General features: G+C 41.8%; 1 protein-coding gene across 1 annotated transcript in view; it reads right to left on the reverse strand.

Moving 5' to 3' along the window:
• Positions 1-268: 268 nt before the first annotated feature.
• The window catches only part of CFAP99 (cilia and flagella associated protein 99), a 77,494-nt gene continuing 57,127 nt past the window's right edge, over positions 269-20,635 (reverse strand). Inside the window, exons 14-16 of the mRNA XM_032781079.2 lie at positions 19,833-20,038; positions 6,416-6,596; positions 269-1,581 (exon numbers count right to left, since the gene is read on the reverse strand). Coding sequence (XP_032636970.1) covers positions 1,426-1,581; positions 6,416-6,596; positions 19,833-20,038 — 543 coding nt within the window. The 3' untranslated portion in view covers positions 269-1,425. The remainder of the gene's footprint in view (positions 1,582-6,415; positions 6,597-19,832; positions 20,039-20,635) is intronic.

The following is a 20,635-nucleotide window of genomic DNA, read 5'->3' on the forward strand; positions in this document are numbered from 1 at the left end:
TGCTCCAAAGAGCTCGTCAGCATAGGCTATTGCTCAACCTTTTACAGGCCTCATTTTCACAGTTCTCTCTCTGACTGATCACACTATCCAACTCTTTCTCTCCCTGAATTGTTCCTGCTGAACTTCTGCCTCAATGCTACACTCACTTCCTCATACCCTTTAAACCCCATTGGCTCAATAGAACTCTTCAAATCATCTGCAGTATATCCAGAGATGGCAACATTTTTTATTAATGAAAAACACAGCACATTTCATAAGTATTGCAGATAGTGGAAAAGATTTTCACAGCTAGATGGCAACAAAAGAATTCCTTAATCCATTAGATTTCCTTTGGTAAAAGGAAGGAACTGTAATGCTGTATGAGCATTAAAAGAAGCTCCCTGTATTTAATGTCAGATACAATCTGATTCAATTTCAATATTTGCAATGGTAATAATTAAATATCTTGTAACTAGCACAAATGTAAGATAGAAATACATTACATATTCTCACTGCTGCACAGATTTTAATTGAGATTTACATTCCCTCTGGCATTATGCCTACATAGCCTTATGACTTGGAGGTTCATTTATGGAAACAGCATAGAAATGATCATAGATGTCTAATTAATTTTAGGTGACTAACAGAGTTTTGATTGCTTCTGAAAACTGCTCTCTAAAGAGAATAAGGAATGTTACTTTCTCTTATAATCACTTTGAGATGAAGGGAATTTGCTTCTTGAGCAACTTCACTTGAGTGGGACTAATACGTGCTTAAAGTCAGGCCCATGCTTAAATACCATACTGAATTGGGGCCTAAGTCATTATAATCATCTCAGTTTTACAAGGGAGGCAGAGAGCCTGACTGCACTTGGAAATTTCCTGTATTGGACCCTGGGATGCAAACCTGGTTTCCTCCCTAGCTCCTCCACAACCAGTGTTGAAACTGGTTGACCTGCTGGTATGGGCAGGTAATCATATTCTGTACTTATTGTAAGATCATTGATCCCTGTTCTAAACTCTGGTTGATCACATCCTGTGAAGAGCTAAATGCAGAAGTAAAAATTCTGTTTGTTTCACATATTTTTACTTTTTATTTCAGAAAATGAACATAGCAAACAACTGGCAGAGCATATAACAATGGCAGGGTATACACTGAAAGTCCTCTCTACAATATTCTTACCTGTTAGTTTGTTACCACAAACAAATTTCAAAGTAAATATTTAATCTATTACATGTTTTAATTCTAAATGGAAAAATGTCACAAAACACATTTAAAATACAAGTTACCAAATTCTGCTTCAGATATACCAACCATAATTTGACTCTGCAGCCTACACATATGAGAAAGAGGGCTAAATTCAACCCTGGCATTAGCAGTCACAGTAGGAAGTGTTCCCATCTCCACCAGGTCTGGATTTTTTCCCGAGTCATTTCATTTTACGTATTATCTCAATATACAAGAAGTGGCTCCAATTCTTGCAGCCTGATAGGCAGTCATTTTCTGAGCTGTTTCTCTGGACATTAAGCCATTCTGAAGCATCTTGAACTGTTGTTCCCGACTCTCCTCCAACTCTTTCCAGTGGGGCTCTTGCAGAGAGTTCTGCAGAAACGAAAGACATGATCATAGCACAAACATGAGTGACTAATCAGATTATGGAATAAATTTTCACACAACCATCTGGATGGCTGTGTAATAAAGCCTCCTTTCCCAAACCTGGACTTTAGCGTCCAAAATCTGGGTGCTTACCTGAAACTCCCCCAAGCTCACTACCAGCTTGGATATTTTCTCGATGGCACCACTAGGACTATTGGGGTGCCTAGTACCCCCCCGATCACAGCGGACAACCTTTCCTGGGAGGACCCCGAAGACCCAGACCCTGTCTCCTCTCTCGCTCTCTCCAGCTTCGCGCCCGCTTGCGCGCGTTGGGTTAGCCGGTGCGAAGACTAGACGCACTCCTGAATGAAAAACCCTGAAGAAGCTATTACGTTCCCCCGAGTGCTAGGCCATTGCACAGCTAATCACATGATAGACACACGAGAGGGAGGATTCCGCTCCTCACTGGTCGTCGTAGATCTACTGAGAGAAATAACCTCACAAACAGACACTAAAGAGAACAGAAGAGTAGAAAATTCGTTTCTCGTTCCGCGTCCTGTTCCGCCCTGGGGGAGCGAGTAGGAAAAACCCAGCCTGGCTGTTTCCTCCTCTCTCCTGTCTTCCCCGTTGAGGGGACAGCTACCTGGTCAAGCAAATTCTATCCCTTTGCCTCGCTAGGAAGAAAGAAAACTCCCACCAAGTTTTCAAAAGAACTTTATATAAAAAGAAAGAAATACAAAGAGCATAATCTTATGATTAAGAAACTCATACAGGCTCTGCTTATAAGAAAATATGAAATAAACAGTCTGACTTAAAAGATAGCCGATTAACCAGTCCAGCAAATCAGCATAACATAAATACAACACAAAGCATATAACAGCCTATGTACTTTGTTTCCTTTTGTACTCACAGACTTTTAGGAGAAACTTTGAAATAAGAGGGAGTTAGAAGAAAAGCTTGTTTACTCACAGCCGAGGAAACAACAAAGACCCCGAGTATACAAATTCCCGCCCCTGACTTTTAAACAATCCAGTTTTCTGATTGGTCCTCTGGTCAGGTGTTTGGTTCCCCTTTACAGGCAAAAGAAAATTAACCTTTACCTTACCTATCTACTTATGACAGGCTGGCAGACAAATATTCCATTTGATACCATCACTGGGGCAAGCACAGCAACTTTATAACAGCCATGATGAATAGAAACAAACTGAGGTTGGGTGCACAATTTGTTTAATCTAGAAGAGGTTCTCACAAGAAATATTTTGGTGGCCTTAGAGTGCAGCCACCAGCTCTTGATGGTGGCTGCTCTGACAATTTTTCCTAAAATACTTAATTAACTTTAGGAAAGACAAATAAATATGCACATATCCATGTCCAAATCATTGTAATTTATTTATGTAGGTTTTTTTCAGACTCAAAAATAATGTGCAGTTGTTTCTATTCTTTACCAGACCTAAACAGAATTGAAACAAAATAAGCTGCTTTGCATGTTCTTCTTTTGTTGTTGTTGTTCTTGTTTCTTTTGTTTTTTTTGGTTGCTGGTTTGGGGTTTTTTGTTTGTTTTTTCAGACTTGCTAGCTAGTAAGTCTGCTCCTGTGAAAACTGGTATCTGTAGGTTTGGTAATATCACTTTTCACAGCAGACTTTCTCAGGCCGGGCAAGCTGGGGAACAAATTAAGCTCTGAATGGAGAGGTGGGTAGGGAGGCAGCAGGGGCAAGGAGCAGTGAAGGGCTGCTGAAGGGCAGTGGGGGCCATGAGCGATGCGGGGAGGGGTGAGCACAGGGCTGGAACCAAAAGCCCCGCAGCTGGGGGGATGGAGCCCGAAGCCCTGCGGCTGGAACCCGAAACCCTGTTGCCGGAGCCTGCCACCCAACGCCCCAGGGCTGAAGCCTGAGCTCCACTTAGGGTGATTAGATGTCCCGATTTTATAGGTAGAGTCCTGATTTTTGGATCTTTCTCTTATATAAGCTCCTATTACCCACCACCCCCTGTCCCAGTTTTTCACATTTGCTGTCTGATCACCCTAGCCCCACTGCCCCTTCCCTTGGAAAGCAGGGAACTCACACTGGCTGCCTGCTACTCTGGTTTTGTGGCTCTGGAGGAGGGCAGGGCCCAACCCTTACTGGTGGCCCCAAGGAAGGGGTGAATGCTTTGCTGCCCTCCCTCTAATCACTGCCCAGGAGGCTGTGGCCATAAAAAAAACCCACGGTGGCCACATTTGAGAAATGCTGACTAGATTGTACAAAATCTTAGGCCAAGACAAAACCTAACTACATTTGGATTGTTATGCTCTATTGTCTCTTTCTTATGCTATCTCCCTCTCAGAAGTTTATCCTGGTAATCCTATTTCAACACTCATATGCATACATCTATCTCCTATATCCAACTTTACAGGTGTTCTGATTCAACAGTTAGGTTCACAAAGACAGTATTCCAGAAAAGACTCGCACTGACAGACAAAGCAACGTTATCATCGAATTGCCTCCAATAATGCTAGAACAACTTTTCTCTTTTACAACACATTTGTCTTCAGTTTTCTAAACTGTAATATAAATTCTATTTTGTTATTAATTTAACAGTGTTAAAAATGCATGTGTGGAGCAAATTCTGCACTCATTCACACCTGCACAAAGTCAAACCCACTGAGTTCAAAGGGCTTACATAGGTGTAAGTGAGGCCAAAATTTGGTCTTGGCACTTCAACACCAAGAGGGGATCTTCTACTTTCAGTGTATTTAGGAACAGAGACATAAGGCATCAAAAAGGTGGGCAGTACAAGCGGCATGCAGGCTGGACTATGTTGGAGTTATTGCACAGAAAGAGGGCGATGGAGATACTGGGCCACTTTCTGCTCTAAGGTAAACCCATACAACACAATTGGACTAAATGGGTGTTGGATATAACTGACATGAGTTTGCCTTGTTCTCTGAAATAAAACTTGGCCAGGACTGTGTAGACCCAAGCACCAATGATGGGGACTAGAGCAAACCTAATATCTTCTGCTGACCTGTATTTTATTTATACAGTATATTGCATTAAAAAGTGATTTTTACTGCTATGTGCCTTAGGACCTGAGTGGAAGGAAGAGGAAGAGGACTAACATTTTGTGATATTTAAAGTGTAAAGTTAAACAAAAGAGTAGAACTTCACAACAGTTATGGAACTATTACGCTTCAAATGATAGCTGCATTTACAGTCGTATTCTACCTTTATACTGTCAAGGATCCTATCTATAACTTTATAATTCTTTTTTATTTATTTCAAAATGTGTCTTACTCTTTGCAGTGATTTGAATAGCTTTATTACACTGCAGTTTTCCTTCGAGGCCTGTAATTATTGCATCTGCCCTTCTGCAAGGCCTCTATTCGGGAAAGCACCCCTATTTAGGGCCCACTTAAATACTCTCCTGAATAAAGCCCCAAATACTTTTCTTTGCTGAATAGGGATGGACTTAAGTATGTGCTTAAAGTTAAGCACATGCTTAAATGTTTTACTGGAGATTCTGAAGCTGCAGTGAGCAATCCTGTGCAAGGCTTATATTGGTGGTTCTCAAACCGTGGGTCGGGACTCCAAAGGGTTGTGACCCCATTTTAATGGGGGTCACCGGGACTGGCTGGAGCCAAAGCCAAAGCCCAAGCCCCATTGCCCGGGACCGAAACCAAAGCCCAAACCCCACTGCCCAGGGTTGTGTAGTAACTTTCATTGTCAGAAGGGGGTCACAGTGCAATGAAGTTTGAGGACCCCTGGTTTACATTATTGTACTACTTATTTCTGAAAAATACAGCTTTCCCCTAGGCTGTGAATTCAGCTCTGCCAAGTCTCCTAACAAAATAGGCTATAGTTATTATTTCAATAGATTGGCCCATTTAACTCTAAGCTTCCTATCACAGGTTCACGGCAACTGCACCTGTATTTCCCCTTTGTGGTCCCTCAAGGGTACCCCTCTAGGTTCCTGGCTCCCCAGCCATCACCTCTGTCGGGTAGACACTCACCTCTCTATCCCTCCGAACCAAGATTTTTCCAGGCTGCACAGTTCCCTGTCTGCACTAAGTGATATACCCCACAAGCCAGACTGCCTAAATAGGCCAGCATCAATGCTTTGGTTTCTCTCCAGAAGCTCTGAACAGGGTAATGGACTGCAGTTATAGTTAGCACACAGCTCTTTAAAAGCAAGCACATTTATTTTTAAGGTGAAAGCATTACAGAGAGAACATATTAACAACAATAAAAGAACCTATGTGCAAGCTAAAAAGTGTACCAGAGGTTACCCCAACTCCAACCTCGGGGTCTGGTAGGTGTCAGTCCTTCAAAATCCACAACTGTTTTTTCCCCGTGGTTACAAGTTCATAACTGTCTCAGTGTCAAAATCAGAATAACCATAAATAGTTCAGTCTTTCCTTTATATTGCATGGACTTTTGATTTGGGCTTCATGTAACAGGTGATCAGCAGACAATGCCCCCTCCTCAGGGTGCAGCTTCAAAAGTCTGGGTTTGTGCATAACTGAAGATGAGGAATTTGCATTCACCTCCCCCTAGGTATTCCCCAGGAAAACCACTTAACACTATTTGTTCCTAAAGTCCATTCTTGGCTGGCCCATTGTTTTGTAACACCAAGTCTCACATCCGTAACATCTCTCCCCTTGAGAGGTACATACAGTTCTGGCCCACAATATGAAATAAACCATTCATTTAATATAATGGACCCCAAAAATACTTAATTCAATAAGATCTCCCAAGAATATTGCAAGAAATTGCCATATCTGTCACACTTCCATTGTGCTAACTGAAACTTAAAAAAAAATAATCCCATCATGACTATTTATTGTAATACTTATTTACTTACTTCATATGACTTCCAAGATCTCCCTGGCCCTGCTCCATCTTTCTGGGGTGTAATCTTTAAGATTTCAGCTTGCTTTTTACGCTCCATAGTTTTCTCTGTAATCTTTTTCTGCAGATCTAAAACACGTTCATCTTTCACAGATCCTTCAGTTAACTGGAACTTTATTTTCTTCTCTTCCTGCCTGCAAGGTCAAAAATAAAGAAAAAAGGGGGAAAAATAGATGGAAAAGATCTACAAAATAAATCCAATCCAGATTATTTAGAATCAAAATATATTACTTTGCAAATCACGAGTTAATGCACCAGCCTTTTACATCTGGTGACCAGTTAGATTCAAATCAGGTTTACATTATACGAGGAAATGAATGTGGTGTTCTCAGCTTGATTCCTGTTGTCCACATAAGATCATTAACCAGTATGGAACGATTCAGTATAATCTGAAGTCCCTTCTCAGTGGATGCAAGGACTATAATATAATATGTCTATATTGCAGCTGGGGTGTGTGAATGGCAGCTTGTGTAGATGTACCCACGCTCACTGTACTGTAGCTATCTTGCTAAAATAGAAGTGAGGACACTGTAGTACAATCTTCAGTACTGGTACATACTCACAGGCAGTACTGAAGCCTGAGCTACAGAGTACTCACTTCTATTTTTAGTGCACTAGCTAGAGTATGGCTAGTATGGATACATCTACCCAAGCTCCCATTCACAATCTCACTGTAATGTAGATGCACCTACGGCAATGGTCCCCAAACTTTTTACCTCACCCCACTTACCCCTTTTCATCCTGGCCCGCTGGAGCTGAGGTTGGGAGCATGGCTGCGGCTCTTAGAGGAGGGGACAGTGGTAAGGGGGCCAAGGCTGGGGCAATAGCTTGGGGCAGGGCTGGGAGCAGAGCCTCGTCCAGGGGCCAAGACTGGGAGTCGAGCCCTGGCATGGGGCTGGGAGCAGAGCCCTCAGCACAGGGCCAGCAACTGGAGCCAGGGCCAGGAGCAGAGCTGGAAGGTGCTCCCTCCCTGTCCCCCATGGGGGCTAGCCAAGGCCCCTGTGCCCATCTGTGAGCATTCCTCTGTGCCCCCCTGGGGGGGTGCGCCCTACAGTTTGGGGACCTTTGAGCTAGGGTGACCAGATAGCAAGTGTAAAAAATCAAGACAGAAGGTGGGGTGAAAGGCACCTATAGAAGACAAAGTCCCAAATATCGAGATTATCTGTCTTTATATAATCGGGATATCTGGTCACCCTAGATGTACCTCAATGGTGTAGAAAAGACAATGTAGAAATAAAGTAACAAGCAAGAGAGTGGAAGAAATGTTGGGGTACCTACTTTATTTAACACTCTCCTGCTGTTTTTCCCCTGCTGCTACCCCTACTCTGCTACCTGCTTGGAGTATATGCTGTTATCAGTTTATGCTCACTTAGGGCTTGTCTATATGAACACGTAGTTCACAGTGAGCAGAAATGTAAATCTATCTTGCCCTAGCTTGCTGCACACTGAAGCCATGTCTACACTTACTGGTAGCTCGGTATTGCTGCGATCAATGCAGCGGTGTTGATTTAGTGGCTCTCGTGAAGATCTGCTAAATCGATACCAGAGCGCTTCTGGTCAACTCTGGTGCTCCAGCACCCTGAGAAGCATACGGGAAGTCATCTCCCGTAGACACAACATGGTGTAGACACCATGGTAAGTCAACCTAAGCTATGTCAATTTCAGTCACATTATTCAAATAACTGGAGTAGCGTAACAGGTCAACTTACCCCAATAGTATAGACAAGGCCTAACTGTCCATATGAACTGCTGCCGGGAACTAAACGTTTCTACTCATTTCAAAACTAAATGTTTATATAGACAAGTCCTTCCTATAACCTCAACTTACTAACACCCCTTGTTGGGTAGGCTACGCCAACTTACATTCATATATTCACTTACTGATATGTAACTTGCACTTCTATTTACATCATCTTTGAATTTGGCTCAGTGACTAGCTTCAGATCACAGTATTAAGATCACATTCTGGACAGTTATACCTTCCAGGTAAAATTCAAACTTAAAGTAAGAGGTTGGAACACTACTGAAGCTAATGGCATCACAACTGCTTATACCAGGTTTGATCTGACCCTTTCTCTCAGTTGATAGGGCCAGGGCTGCCCAGAGGATTCAGGGGGCCTGGGGCAAAGCAGGGGAGCGGACATAAAAAAAAGGCACCACCCGCTGAAGCACTTGTACTCACCAGGTGGCCTTCTGAGTCTTCAGTGGCGGTGGTGGTGGGTCCTTCATTTGGTCCGCATCTTCAGCAGCACTGAAGGACCCACCACTGAAGTGCCACTGAAGACCCGGAGCGAGCGAAGGGCCCGCTGCCGAAGTGCCGCCGAAGACCCGGACCGCCGCTGGGTGAGAAAAAATTAAAAAGGTGCCTTTAGCCAGGGAAGGGTTTCTCGGCCAGGGCTCGCGGGGCCCTTGTGGGGCCCAGGGCAAACTGACCCACTTGTCCCGTCCCCCCCCCGGGAGGCCCTGGATAGGGCTAATGGAACTTGTTTGTGATGATCACAGGTACACTTAACTGTTGAGCACTGAGTTTTGTAAAAGGATTTATGTGGTACAGTATTTCTCAAATGATTTTCCTGACAATTTGAACAAAATAGCTATTTACCTGTCTAAGGCAGGGTGTGTGTTGGTGCTCTGCTTGGCTAATAGCAAATGTAGCTGTTACTTGGAGTATGTAAAAGGGCCACACCTTTGGAAATGTTTAATACAATATAAATATATCCTCCCTATCCCCCCCTCCCGGTTCTTATTCTTCAATCTTTTTAGTGTAACCCAAACTCTTTCAAGGGACTAGGGTCATTGATAAACAAACATAAGGTCTCCTTCTCAGAGGTGCTTTTCCCCCAGGCTCTGAGATCACTGCGTCACCACAGAAGGTCTATATCAAATCCCTTCGAGATTCAGACACTCCCCATCCCTTAGAGAGGCTGTTTTTGGCCATCTTATTCTCTTCAAGTCTCTTGTTATTTGAAGGGTAGGAAGCGCTTTGTACAGCCAGTGCCTTTTATAGCAGACATTCCCAGGGTTTGAGACTACAGGCTCAGCAGTCCTCAAGAACTGAGTGAAAAGGAGCTTAATCCAACCGATGCTTTGAAGTTCAATCTTGGCCGTAAATAAGGGCAGCCATTTAGATTTGCTTCCCACATGTGTAGCTGCCTTTCTGAGACTCTCCCTGAAGTGCCATATTTCTTACTCTAAAAACTACACCTGGGCTTGGGGTAAGGAATGAAGTAATGACCACACCTCTACCACCAAGATGGCCCAGTGCTTGGATGAGATCAACTTATGAATGAAGAGAAGCTCGCTGAAACTGAACCTGAGCAAAACAGAGGTAACACTGATGTGCAGAAGAAAGTATTTTTAAGAGCTTGCTGCCACAGTGCATCCTTCTTTGGTTGAAGATTCACATCCATAATTGGTCACTTCAATCTGTAGTCTCTTGGATTCCTTGCTGATGCTGAGCTCTTCAATAGCAACAGCTGTGAGTAAAATAAGACAATCTTTCTGCCATCTCCAGTTGGATAGAAGACTCTGTCCCATCCTGGCAGATGAAGATCTGGACTGACTTATTCATACCTTTGTCACCTCTCAGCTGGACTACAGCAACGTGATATAACTGGGCATAAAACCTTCAGCACTTATGAAACATCCACTAGTTCAGAACACTGCAGTGCATTTCCTCAGCAATACAAGTTACCATGAGCATATCACACGTGTCTTCCACTCTTTACACTGGCTTCCCACAGAATGTCAAGTTCAAGATCTTGGTCCTTATCTTCACAGTGCTCCATGGCTCAGGGTATCTAAAAGACTACGTAAAGCTCCAGGACAAAGACCGTGGTCAATGACTCTGCCTCTCTGGCACAATGGAACTCGCTACAATAAAAGTAAAGTTCACATGTTTGGCATGCAGAACTTTCTCCAGGGGTGGTCCAAGACTGTGGAATGAACTACTCCAAGAATTAAGAACCATCACAGTCCTCACCACTTTCCATTCCAAGTACAAGGCACATTTCTTAGATCTTGCCTTCTTTAACATAAACACCAAGCAACCGATATATTTATTAAAAAACCCATAATAATAAAATGAGAAACTCTATGAAAACAAGACACTCCACTGCACATGCCTCTCCCTCTGGAGAAAGGATGAGAAAACAAACAACACATGGCAGATGTATAGTTACGTTGCTTAATGCACCATTGGAAAGTGCTCGGACACAACGGTGATAAGCAGGGCCGGCTCCAGGCACCAGCATTCCAAGCTAGTGCTTGGGGCAGCAATCTGCAAGGGGCCGCAGTCCCTGTTGTTTTGCCCCCAAGCAGTGCGCCGAATTGCCACCGCAGGTGGGGGTGAGTAGTCTGTGTGCCCTTAGGGCGGCAGGCACGTTTCCATTTCTGCAGCAATTCGGCGGGAGCTTCTATGTTTAGCTGAAGCTGCCCCGGACAGCTAAACATAGAAGCTGCCGCCAAATTGGCGCCGCCGCGGAAAGTCCCTGCTGCCCTAAGGGCACAGGGACTGCCCCCCCGCTGGCCCGTGGCGGAAATTCAGTGCGCTGCTTGGAGTGGCGAAAACTGTAGAGCCGGCCCTGGTGATAAGCATGGTATAAAAACCTATACAGAAGAGAATAATGCTTCTTCTGCCAGACTTAAAGGGCTGATACATCCCTGTTACTATGGGTTAAATGTCTGATATTATTCTATGATTCTAAAACTTATGCTCTAACATTTAACTTACATGAAAACAGGGGTTATTTCTATTTTCATGGTAATGAGGTATTCTTTCCCAAAAGGTGCTGAAAACATGCTAATTAGTTTTTAGGTAAACACTAAATGATCAAACAGTCAGTGGAATTGAGCAACAAACCTGTCATATGCAAATCAATGTTTTTGTAAACACAGACACAGGAGAAGCAGCAGAAATCTAACGTTATGGAGTTCTAGTAGCTAATTCACAGTTAAGGTTGAAAATAGTTGCCTATTACAAGCCCCATATTCAATTCCTCCCCACTATCCCATCATGCACAAAAAAAGCCAGTCCCTGGAAATGTTTTATGTCACACCTTATGCTAAGGTAGAGTATTTCTGGAAGGCTTGGGAAAAAAAATCACAAAAGGAGGTTTAAAGTGTTGGAGTTTGTCACAGGAGGTACAGACCTTCTGGGACCCAGAGGGAGAGAGCCCAAATGGTCATGGTTCTCCCAGGCCATAGTCTGACATTACACTCCATATGTTTTATGGAAATATGATTACGAGTGTAAATATGATATAACTGGAATATTCTTTACGCAAAAGGTCTCTTGCAATGTATCATTACAAAGCTTATAATCTACTGAGTGTGTTCATCCTATTTGCATGTATGTATCATTCTTGTATCTGAAGCTAGAAATATGAAGTATAACTCTCAAGTCCGATTGTAATTATGCAAAGTGTGGGTTATTAATAGTGGTTTGGAAGTTTGATGGCTCCCATTGACTAAGACAGTTTGTTGTAAATGGCTCTGTTTACTTGCATACCTTCCTGGGTACATGCGGACTAGCCTTGGAAGAATGAAGAATTAGGTCTCAAAGGACATGTGACCATGTCACATGATGCTGAAATCCATCTTAAATCTGGTGCTTTTCCATTTAGAAGGGGTAGGGATCCAGAGAGACAAAAGATTCCCACCTTGTGCCAAAGCTATAAAAGGGAATGGAACAGAACAAAGGGGGCTGCCAGTCATGAGAAATCCCCTAGTTACCACCTGAGCTGAAACTAACAAGGACTGTACCAGGGGAAAGGACTGGGCCAGACTAGGAAGGAGTCTAGTCTGTGAAAGAAGCTTATTGGAACATCTCTGAGGGTGAGATTTACCTGTATTCAGTTTCTTAATGTATTAGCTTAGATTTGTGTGTTTTGTTTTATTTTGCTTGGTAACTTACTTAGTTCTGTCTGATATTACTTGAAACCACTTAAAATCCTACTTTTTATACATAATAAAATCACTTGTGTTTATTAATCAACCCAGAGTAGGTGATTAATACCTCGGGGAGCAAACAGCTGTGCATATCTCTCTATCAGTGTTATAGAGGGTGGACAATTCATGAGCTTTATACAGAGTAAAATGGATTTATTTGGGGTTTGAATCCCATTGGGAACTGGGTGTCTGTGTGCTGGACATAGGTAATCTGCTGAGTGGTTTTCAGTTAAAGCCTGCAGCTTTGGGGGCATGGTTCAGACCTTAGTCTGTGTTGCAGCAGGCTAGCAAGTCTGGCTCAACAAGACAGGGTTCTGGAGTTCCAAGCTGGCAGGGAAAACGGGCTCAGAGGTAATTTCAGCACATCACGTGACAGTCCCAAGGGGGTCTCTGTTATTGGACCCATCACACATAGTTTTCTAATAAAATGAGGTGACATCTACCTGGAATGGGAAAGTGTAGACACAGATGAATCTTTTCAGGAGCTCAAAATGAGAGTGTATGGCAAGTGCAACCCAATTTGCTGGAGTATAGTTTGGGTATGTCTACCCTGCATGCGGGAGTGAGCCGCTCACCCTGGGTAGACAGATGTGCTAGCTCTGCTCAAGCTAGTGTACCACAGTTATCAGTGTGGGTGTTGGGGCACAGGCAGTGGCATGGACTAGCCACCCAAGCTCAGACTCTGGGGGTTGGGTGAGTTGGTACTCTGGCAGCTAGCTTTTGACACCACCCATTCCACGATGTCCACAGTGCTATTTTTAGTATGTTAGCTCAAGCAGAGGTAGTGTATGTCTGTCCACCCGAGATGTAAGGCCACTCCAGCTGCCATTTAGACATATCTATAAAGGCTGTTCTGCTTTTAGGGCTGCTGTTGTATGCTAATAAGCACATTATAAGCAGATGTCCAGCTTTGCTTTTGAAATCCCATTTACAGTTTACTTGTACTTGTTCTACCTAAACAAGGAGCTTGTTAAACTGTTAAAGGTTAAAATACCCAGGCCAGAAGCTTGGTTCACAGTTATCATAAAGCAATTTTATTGTGCCCAGACAGGGTTAAAAACTGCCACCTGAAAATGCCCCTGCACAGAGGGTGCCCCAGCTATGTGGAACTGGCTTAGACATATGCATCCTGGATATGAATGCATGGCTGCAAGCATGGTGTCGCCAGAAGGGCTTAGGCTTTCTTGACCATAGGATGCTGTTCCAGGAAGAAGGACTGCTAAGCAGAGGTGGGGTCCACCTATCGAGGAAGGGGAAGAGCATATTTGGATACAGACTGGCTAACCTTGTGAGGAGAGCTTTAAACTAGGTTCGAAGCGGGCAGGTAACCAAAGCCCATAGGTAAGTAAAAAACATGGAGACCTGGGAGAAGGGTTGGAATTTGGGGGAGCATGGGCTATTGTAGCAGGAATAAGGGAGAGGCAAGACAGAACTGGTGGAGTGGGGAATCAAATCTGTATCTTAGATGTCTGTATGCTAATGCAAGAAGTATGGGGAATAAGCAGGAAGAACTCAAAATGGTAGTAAATAAACATAACTATGATGTATTTGGCATCACAAAGACTTGGTGGGATAATATGCCTGATTGGAATATTGGTACAGCTTGCTCAGGAAGGACAGGCAGGGGAAAAGGGGAAGAGGTGTTGCCTTATATATTACAAATGTATACACTTGGACTGAGGTTGAGATGGAAATAGGAGACCGACTTGTTGAAAGTCTCTAGTTAAGGATAAAAGGGATAAAAAACAAGGGTGATGTCATGGTAGGGATCTACTACAGATCACCTAACCAGGAAGCAAGGGTGGATGAGGCTTTTTTTAAACAATTAAGAAAATCGTCCAAAGCACAGGACTTAGTGGTGGTGGGGGACTTCAACTACTCAGACATCTGTTGAGAAAAAAACACAGCAAAGCACAGATTACCCAAGAAGTTCTTGGAATGTATTGAAGACAATTTTTTATTTCAGAAGGTGGAGAAAGCTACTAGGGGAGAGACTGTTCTAGATTTGATTTTGACAAACAGGGAGGAATTGGTTGAGAATTTGAAAGTGGAAGGTAGCTTGAGTGAAAGTGATCATGAAATGGTGAGTTCATGATTCTAAGGAATGGAAGGAGGGAGAACAGCAAAACTAAGACAATAGATTTCAAGAAGGCAGACTTTAGCAAACTCTGGGAGTTGGTAGGTAAGATCCCCTGGCAAGCAAATCTAAGGGGGAAAACAACTGAAGACATCTGGCAGTTTTTCAAAGAGACATTATTAAGGCACAAGAGCAAACTATCCCACTGCATAGGAAAGATAGGAAATATGGCAAGAGACCACCCTGGCTTAACCAGGAAATCTTCAATGATCTAAAAATCAAAAAAGAGTCCTACAAAAAGTAGAAACTCAGTGAAATTACACAGGATGAATATAAACGAACAACACAAGTATGTATGTACAAAATTAGAAAGGCCAAGGCACAGAACAAGATCAAACTAGCTAGAGACATAAAGGGTAATAAGAAAACATTCTACAAATACATTAGAAGCTAGAGGAAGACCAAGGACAGGGTAGGCCCCTTACTCAATGAGGGGGGGGAAACAATAACAGAATATGTGAAAATGGCAGAGGTGCTTAATGACATCTTTGTTTCGGTTTTCACCAAGAAGGTTGATAGCGATTAGATGTCTCACATAGTGAATGCCAGCGAAAATGAGGAAGGATCAGAGGCTAAAATAGGGAAAGAACAAATTAAAAATTACTTAGATAAGTTAGATATCTTTAAGTCACCAGGGCCTGATGAAATTCATCCTAGAATACTCAAGGAGCTGACTGAGGAGATATATGAGCCATTAGCAATTATCTTTGAAAAGTCATGGAAGACGGGAGAGATTCCAGAAGACTGGAAAAAGGCAAATATAGTGCCCATCTATAAAAAGGGAAATAAGGACAACCTGGGGAATTACAGACTTGTCAGTTAACTTCTGTACCTGGAAAGATAATGGAGCAAATAATTAAGCAATGAATTTGCAAATATCTAGACGATAAGAAGGTGATAAGTAATAGCATGGATTTGTCAAGAACGAATCTTGTCAAACAACCTGATAACTTTCTTTGACAGGGTAACAAGGCTTGTGGATGGGGGGAAATAGTAGACTTTGTATATCTTGACTTTAGTAAAGTTTTTGATACTGTCTTACATGACTTTCTCATAAACAAACTAGGGAAATGCAACCTAGATGGAGCTACTATAAGGTGGGTGCATAGCTGGTTGGAAAACTGTTCCCAGAGAGTAGTTTTCAGTGGTTCACAGTCCTGCTGGAAGGGAACAACAAGTGGGGTTCTCCAGGGATCTGTTCTGGGTCCGGTTCTGTTCAATATCTTCATCAATCATTTAGATAATGGCATAGAGAATTCACTTATTAAGTTTGCGGACAATACCAAACTGGGAGGGGTTGCAAGTGCTTTGGAGGATAGGATTATAATTCAAAATGATCTGGAGAAACTGGAGAAATGGTCTGAAGTAAATAGGATGAAATTCAATAAGGACAAATGCAAAGTATTCCGCTTAGGAAGGAACAATCAGCTGCACACATACAAAATGGGAAATGACTGCCTTCTAAGGAGTACTGCCTAAGGGATAGTGGGTCATAGTGGACCATAAGCTAAATATGAGTCAACAGTGTAACACTGCTGCAAAAAAAGCAAACATAATTCTAAAATGTATTAGCTGGAGTGTTGTAAGCAAGACACGAGAAGTAATTCTTCTGCTCTACTTCATGCTGATTAGGCCTCAACTGGAGTATTGTGTCCAGTTCTGGGCATCACATTTCAGGAAAGATGTGGACAAATTGGAGAAAGTCCAGAGAAGAGCAACAAAAATCACTAAAGGTCCAGAAAACGCGACCTATGAAGGAAGATTGAAAACACTGGGTTTGTTTAGTCTGGAAAAGAGAAGACAAAGGATACATGATAACAGTTTTCAAGTACATAAAAGGTTGTTACAAGGAGGGAGAAAAAATTTTCTTCTTAACCTCTGAGGATAGGACAAGAAGCAATGGGCTTAAACTGCAGCAAGGGTGGTTTAGGTTGAACATTAGGAAAAACTTCCTAACTGTCAGGGTGGTTAAGTACTGGAATAAATTACCTAGGGAGGTCGTGGAATCTCCATCACTGGAGATTTTTAAGAGCAGGTTAGACAAACAGCTGTTAGGGATGTTCTAGATAATATTTAGTCCTGCCCTGAGTGCAGGGGACTGTACTAGATGACCTCTCGAGGTGCCTTCTAGTCCTATGATTCTATGACAAGGGCTCTACACCAAGCCTTCCCCCAAACCCCTAGGACAGAGAATATGGAAAGTGTACTGGACTATCACTGTTCTTTGCTTATCACTCATATAGAGGCTCTTGGGAAGGTGAGCCATAAGGCTGCTCTAACTTACACCTGCGGCTGGATCGGCTCATGCACAGCCCAAGAATCTGGGGAGCACACCGGTAGCTTAAAGCCACTTTTGCCTTACTTCTCCCTCCTTGCCTGAAATGCAGGAATGAAATAAATGAGAATCAGGCCTCAGCTGTGCAACCTTGTACATGTGTTTTGCCTCTTCGGGGCTTGTCGGCATGGCAACCTGGTTTTGTGTGATACCGCCGAATGCAGTCAAACACTCAGAAGGGTATGGACTGCTGGTGTGTTCATCTGTAGGCCAATAATTGGAATGTTCTTCCACTTCACATATCATTGCTGATTTCCAAACTGTGCCAACAATACCAGTGGTTAAAGGAACATGGAATGTGCACCTAGGTAATCTCTCAAGTGTTTGTAAGCATTCATATAGTTGCCTTTGTAATTGATGCCATAGTTTCCAGTCTAGTAAAGCTTAAGGCTGATACCCTAATAATTTCTCAGGCTTCACTTTCTGTTTTGTTTGGTATAATCAATTATATGCTCACTTGATATGTTATTTTGTGAATAGCGTAACTCAAATCAACGTAGTTTAGCTCTACTTACCATGGGATCCACGCTACACAATATCGACAGGAGATGCTCTCCTGTTGATTGGGTGACCAGACAGCAAGTGTGAAAAATCAGGACGGGAGTGGGGGGTAATAGGAGCCTATATAAGAAAAAAAACCCAAAATCGTGACTGTCCCTATAAAATCGGGACATCTGGTCACCCTACCTGTTGACTCCCCCTACTCTTCTCGATCCGGTGGAGTACAAGAGTCAACGGCAGAGCGATCTGCAGTTGATTTGGCGAGGCTTCACTAGACCCACTAAATCGATTGCCAATGCATTGATCACCACTCATCGATCCCCCTGTAAGTATAGATACAAACCCTAAGATACACAATTTAGCCGCTCCACATACAGAATGAGATTTAAGGAAAGATATTGTGAGGTTAGTGTATTGGTTAGGTGGAAATGAGAAAACACTGTACTTGGCTATCTAGGATGATTCTAGTGATATGGAATTGTTTCTGATTAACTAGAAAGTGAATGTTGTGGCGGTAAAGCTACTGTTCCAGATACATGATTTTGGGTCTAAATATTTGGTGCTCAGAATCTATTCACAACAAAGAGCCTGTACCAATATGCTACGGATACTTTACAACTTGAAATTCAAATTGAGTAGATTTGTATGATGTATATTAATTAGGGCTGTCAAGTGATTAAATAAAATGAATTGTGATTAATCATGTCATTAATTGCACAGTTAAAGAATAATAGAATACCATTTATTTACTTTTTTGGATATTTTCTACATTTTCAAATATATTGATTTCAATTGCAACACAGAATACAAAGTGTACAGAGCTCACTTTATATTTATTTTTATTACAAATATTTGCACCGTAAAAAACAAAAGAAATAGTATATTTCAATTCACCTAATACAAGTACTGTAGTGCAATCTCTTTATAATGAAAGTTGAACTTACACATGTAGAATTATGTACAAAAAATAACTGCTTTCAAAAATAAAACAATGTAAAACTTTAGAACCTACAAGTCCACTCAGTCTTCACCACTTTAGCCAATCAAGTTTGGTTAGAATTTGCAGGAGATAATGCTGCCCGTTTCTTGTTTACGTCGCCTGAAAGTGAGAACAGACATTCGCATGGCAATGTTGTAGCCAGCATTGCAAGATATTTATGTGCCAGATATGCTCAAGATTCATATGTCCCTTCATGTTTCAACCACCATTCCAGAAGACACGCGTCCATCCTGATGATGGGTTCTGCTCAATAACGATCTAAAGCAGAGTGGACTGACGCATATTCATTTTCATCATCTGAGTCAGATGCCACCAGCAGAAGGTTAATTTTCTTTTTTGGTGGTTTGGGTTCTGTAGTTTCTGTATCGGAGTGTTGCTCTTAAAACATCTGAAAGCATTCTCCACACCTCATCCCTCTCAGATTTTGGAAGGCACTTCAGATTCTTAAACCTTGTGTAGAGTGCTGTATCTATCCTTAGAAATCTCACATTGGTACCTTCTTTGCATTTTGTCAAATCTGCTGTGAAAGTGTTCTTAAAATGAACATGAGCTGGGTCATCATCCGAGACTGCTATAACATGAAATACATGGCAGAATGCAGGTCAAACAGAACAGGAGACATACAATTCTCCCCTAAGGAGTTCAGTCACAAATTTAATTAACACATTATTTTTTTTAACAAGCATCATCGGCATGGAAGCATGTCCTCTGGAACAGTGGCCAAAGCATGAAGGGGCATATGAATCTGGCATGTAAATACCTTGCAATGGTGGCTACAAAAGTGTCATGCATATGCCTGTTCCCACTTTCAGGTGACATTGTAAATAAGACGCAGGCAGCAGTATCTCCCATAAATGTAAACAAAGTTGTTTGTCTTAGTGATTGGCTGAACAAGAAGTAGACTGAGTGGGCTCTAAAGTTTTACATTGTTTTATTTTTGAGTGCAGTTATGTAACAAAAAAAAAATCTACATTTGTAAGTTACACTTTCACAATAAAGAGATTGCACTTCAGTACTTGTATGAGGTGAATTGAAAAATACTATTTCTTTTGTTTATCATTTTTACAGTGCAAACATTTGTAATAAATAATAATAATATAAAGTGAGCACTGTGTACTTTGTATTCTATGTAGTAATAGAAATCAATATATTTGAAAATGTAGAAAAACATCCAAAAATTCAATAAATTTCTATTGTTTAAGTGTGATTAATAGCAATTAATTTTTTTAATCACAGTTAATTTTTTGAGTTAATCGCATGACTTAATTGCAATTAATTGAGAGCCCTAATTTGAACAGCAAGATTGAAATCCTGCCCATATTGAAGTCAATGACAGAACTCGTATTAAATGGAATCAGGATTTCACCGCAAATCTTTCATTCTGGCAAATAACAAGATATTACCAACGATGTAATATTCTAAACATCTCTGTGGTATTTTAAACTAACTTTAATGCAGCTGCTCTTCCAAGTGCTGATCTGAACAGGGAAATCTGCTCAAGTTTGTCTAGAAGAAGTTGTTCCTTGGCTTGTTTTTCACGTATTATCTGGTCTCTCTTCTCTTCCTCTGCCTTCTTCTGTGCTTCTTTCAGTAAAGCTAGACGTTCACGCAGTTCCACTATTGACATTTCACCACTGAAGCCATAGCCAGCTGTCTACAGAAATTCAAAATCAGTGAGTGGAAAGAGAATATTTTGATCACGTTTCAGCTCATATTGATGTCATTGAGAGTTCTGACTTCAATTAAGCAGGATTTGGCCTTAACTTACTTACAAGCTACTTTCTATGGCATAGAAATCATTTTCAGAGATATATCATAGTACATGAGGCTAAGATGCGGCAATACAACTTCTCACAGAAGCAATCTCATTTAGGAAACAAACTGAACTAACTACAAATATAAAAGGCCAGTTTTATCTGGCTAGAAGTGATTCTAGATAACACAACATCCAGTTTTAATAGGAAGTTTAAAAGCTAACAGCATGATTTTACAATTGGAAAACCGTGAAGTCTGTAAAACCAGAAGGGAATATACATTCAAATTTAAATACTGAGAGCATTTGTTTGCTATTATCTGTTTTTCTACTTGTGTAGAAGAGTAATCTAACTGGAGATTATAGGCTAGATCCTGTGACATATTGAGCACCTGCATTTAACTGCTGAGGTTACTAGGAGTTAACTGTTCTGCACCTGGCAAGATCAGACCCTTAATGTCCAAGGCCAACATTTTAAAATCTGAGTGCCTAAAGTTA

The sequence above is a fragment of the Chelonoidis abingdonii genome, chromosome 5, assembly GCF_003597395.2.
Source record: "Chelonoidis abingdonii isolate Lonesome George chromosome 5, CheloAbing_2.0, whole genome shotgun sequence".
NCBI classification, from domain to species: domain Eukaryota; kingdom Metazoa; phylum Chordata; order Testudines; family Testudinidae; genus Chelonoidis; species Chelonoidis abingdonii.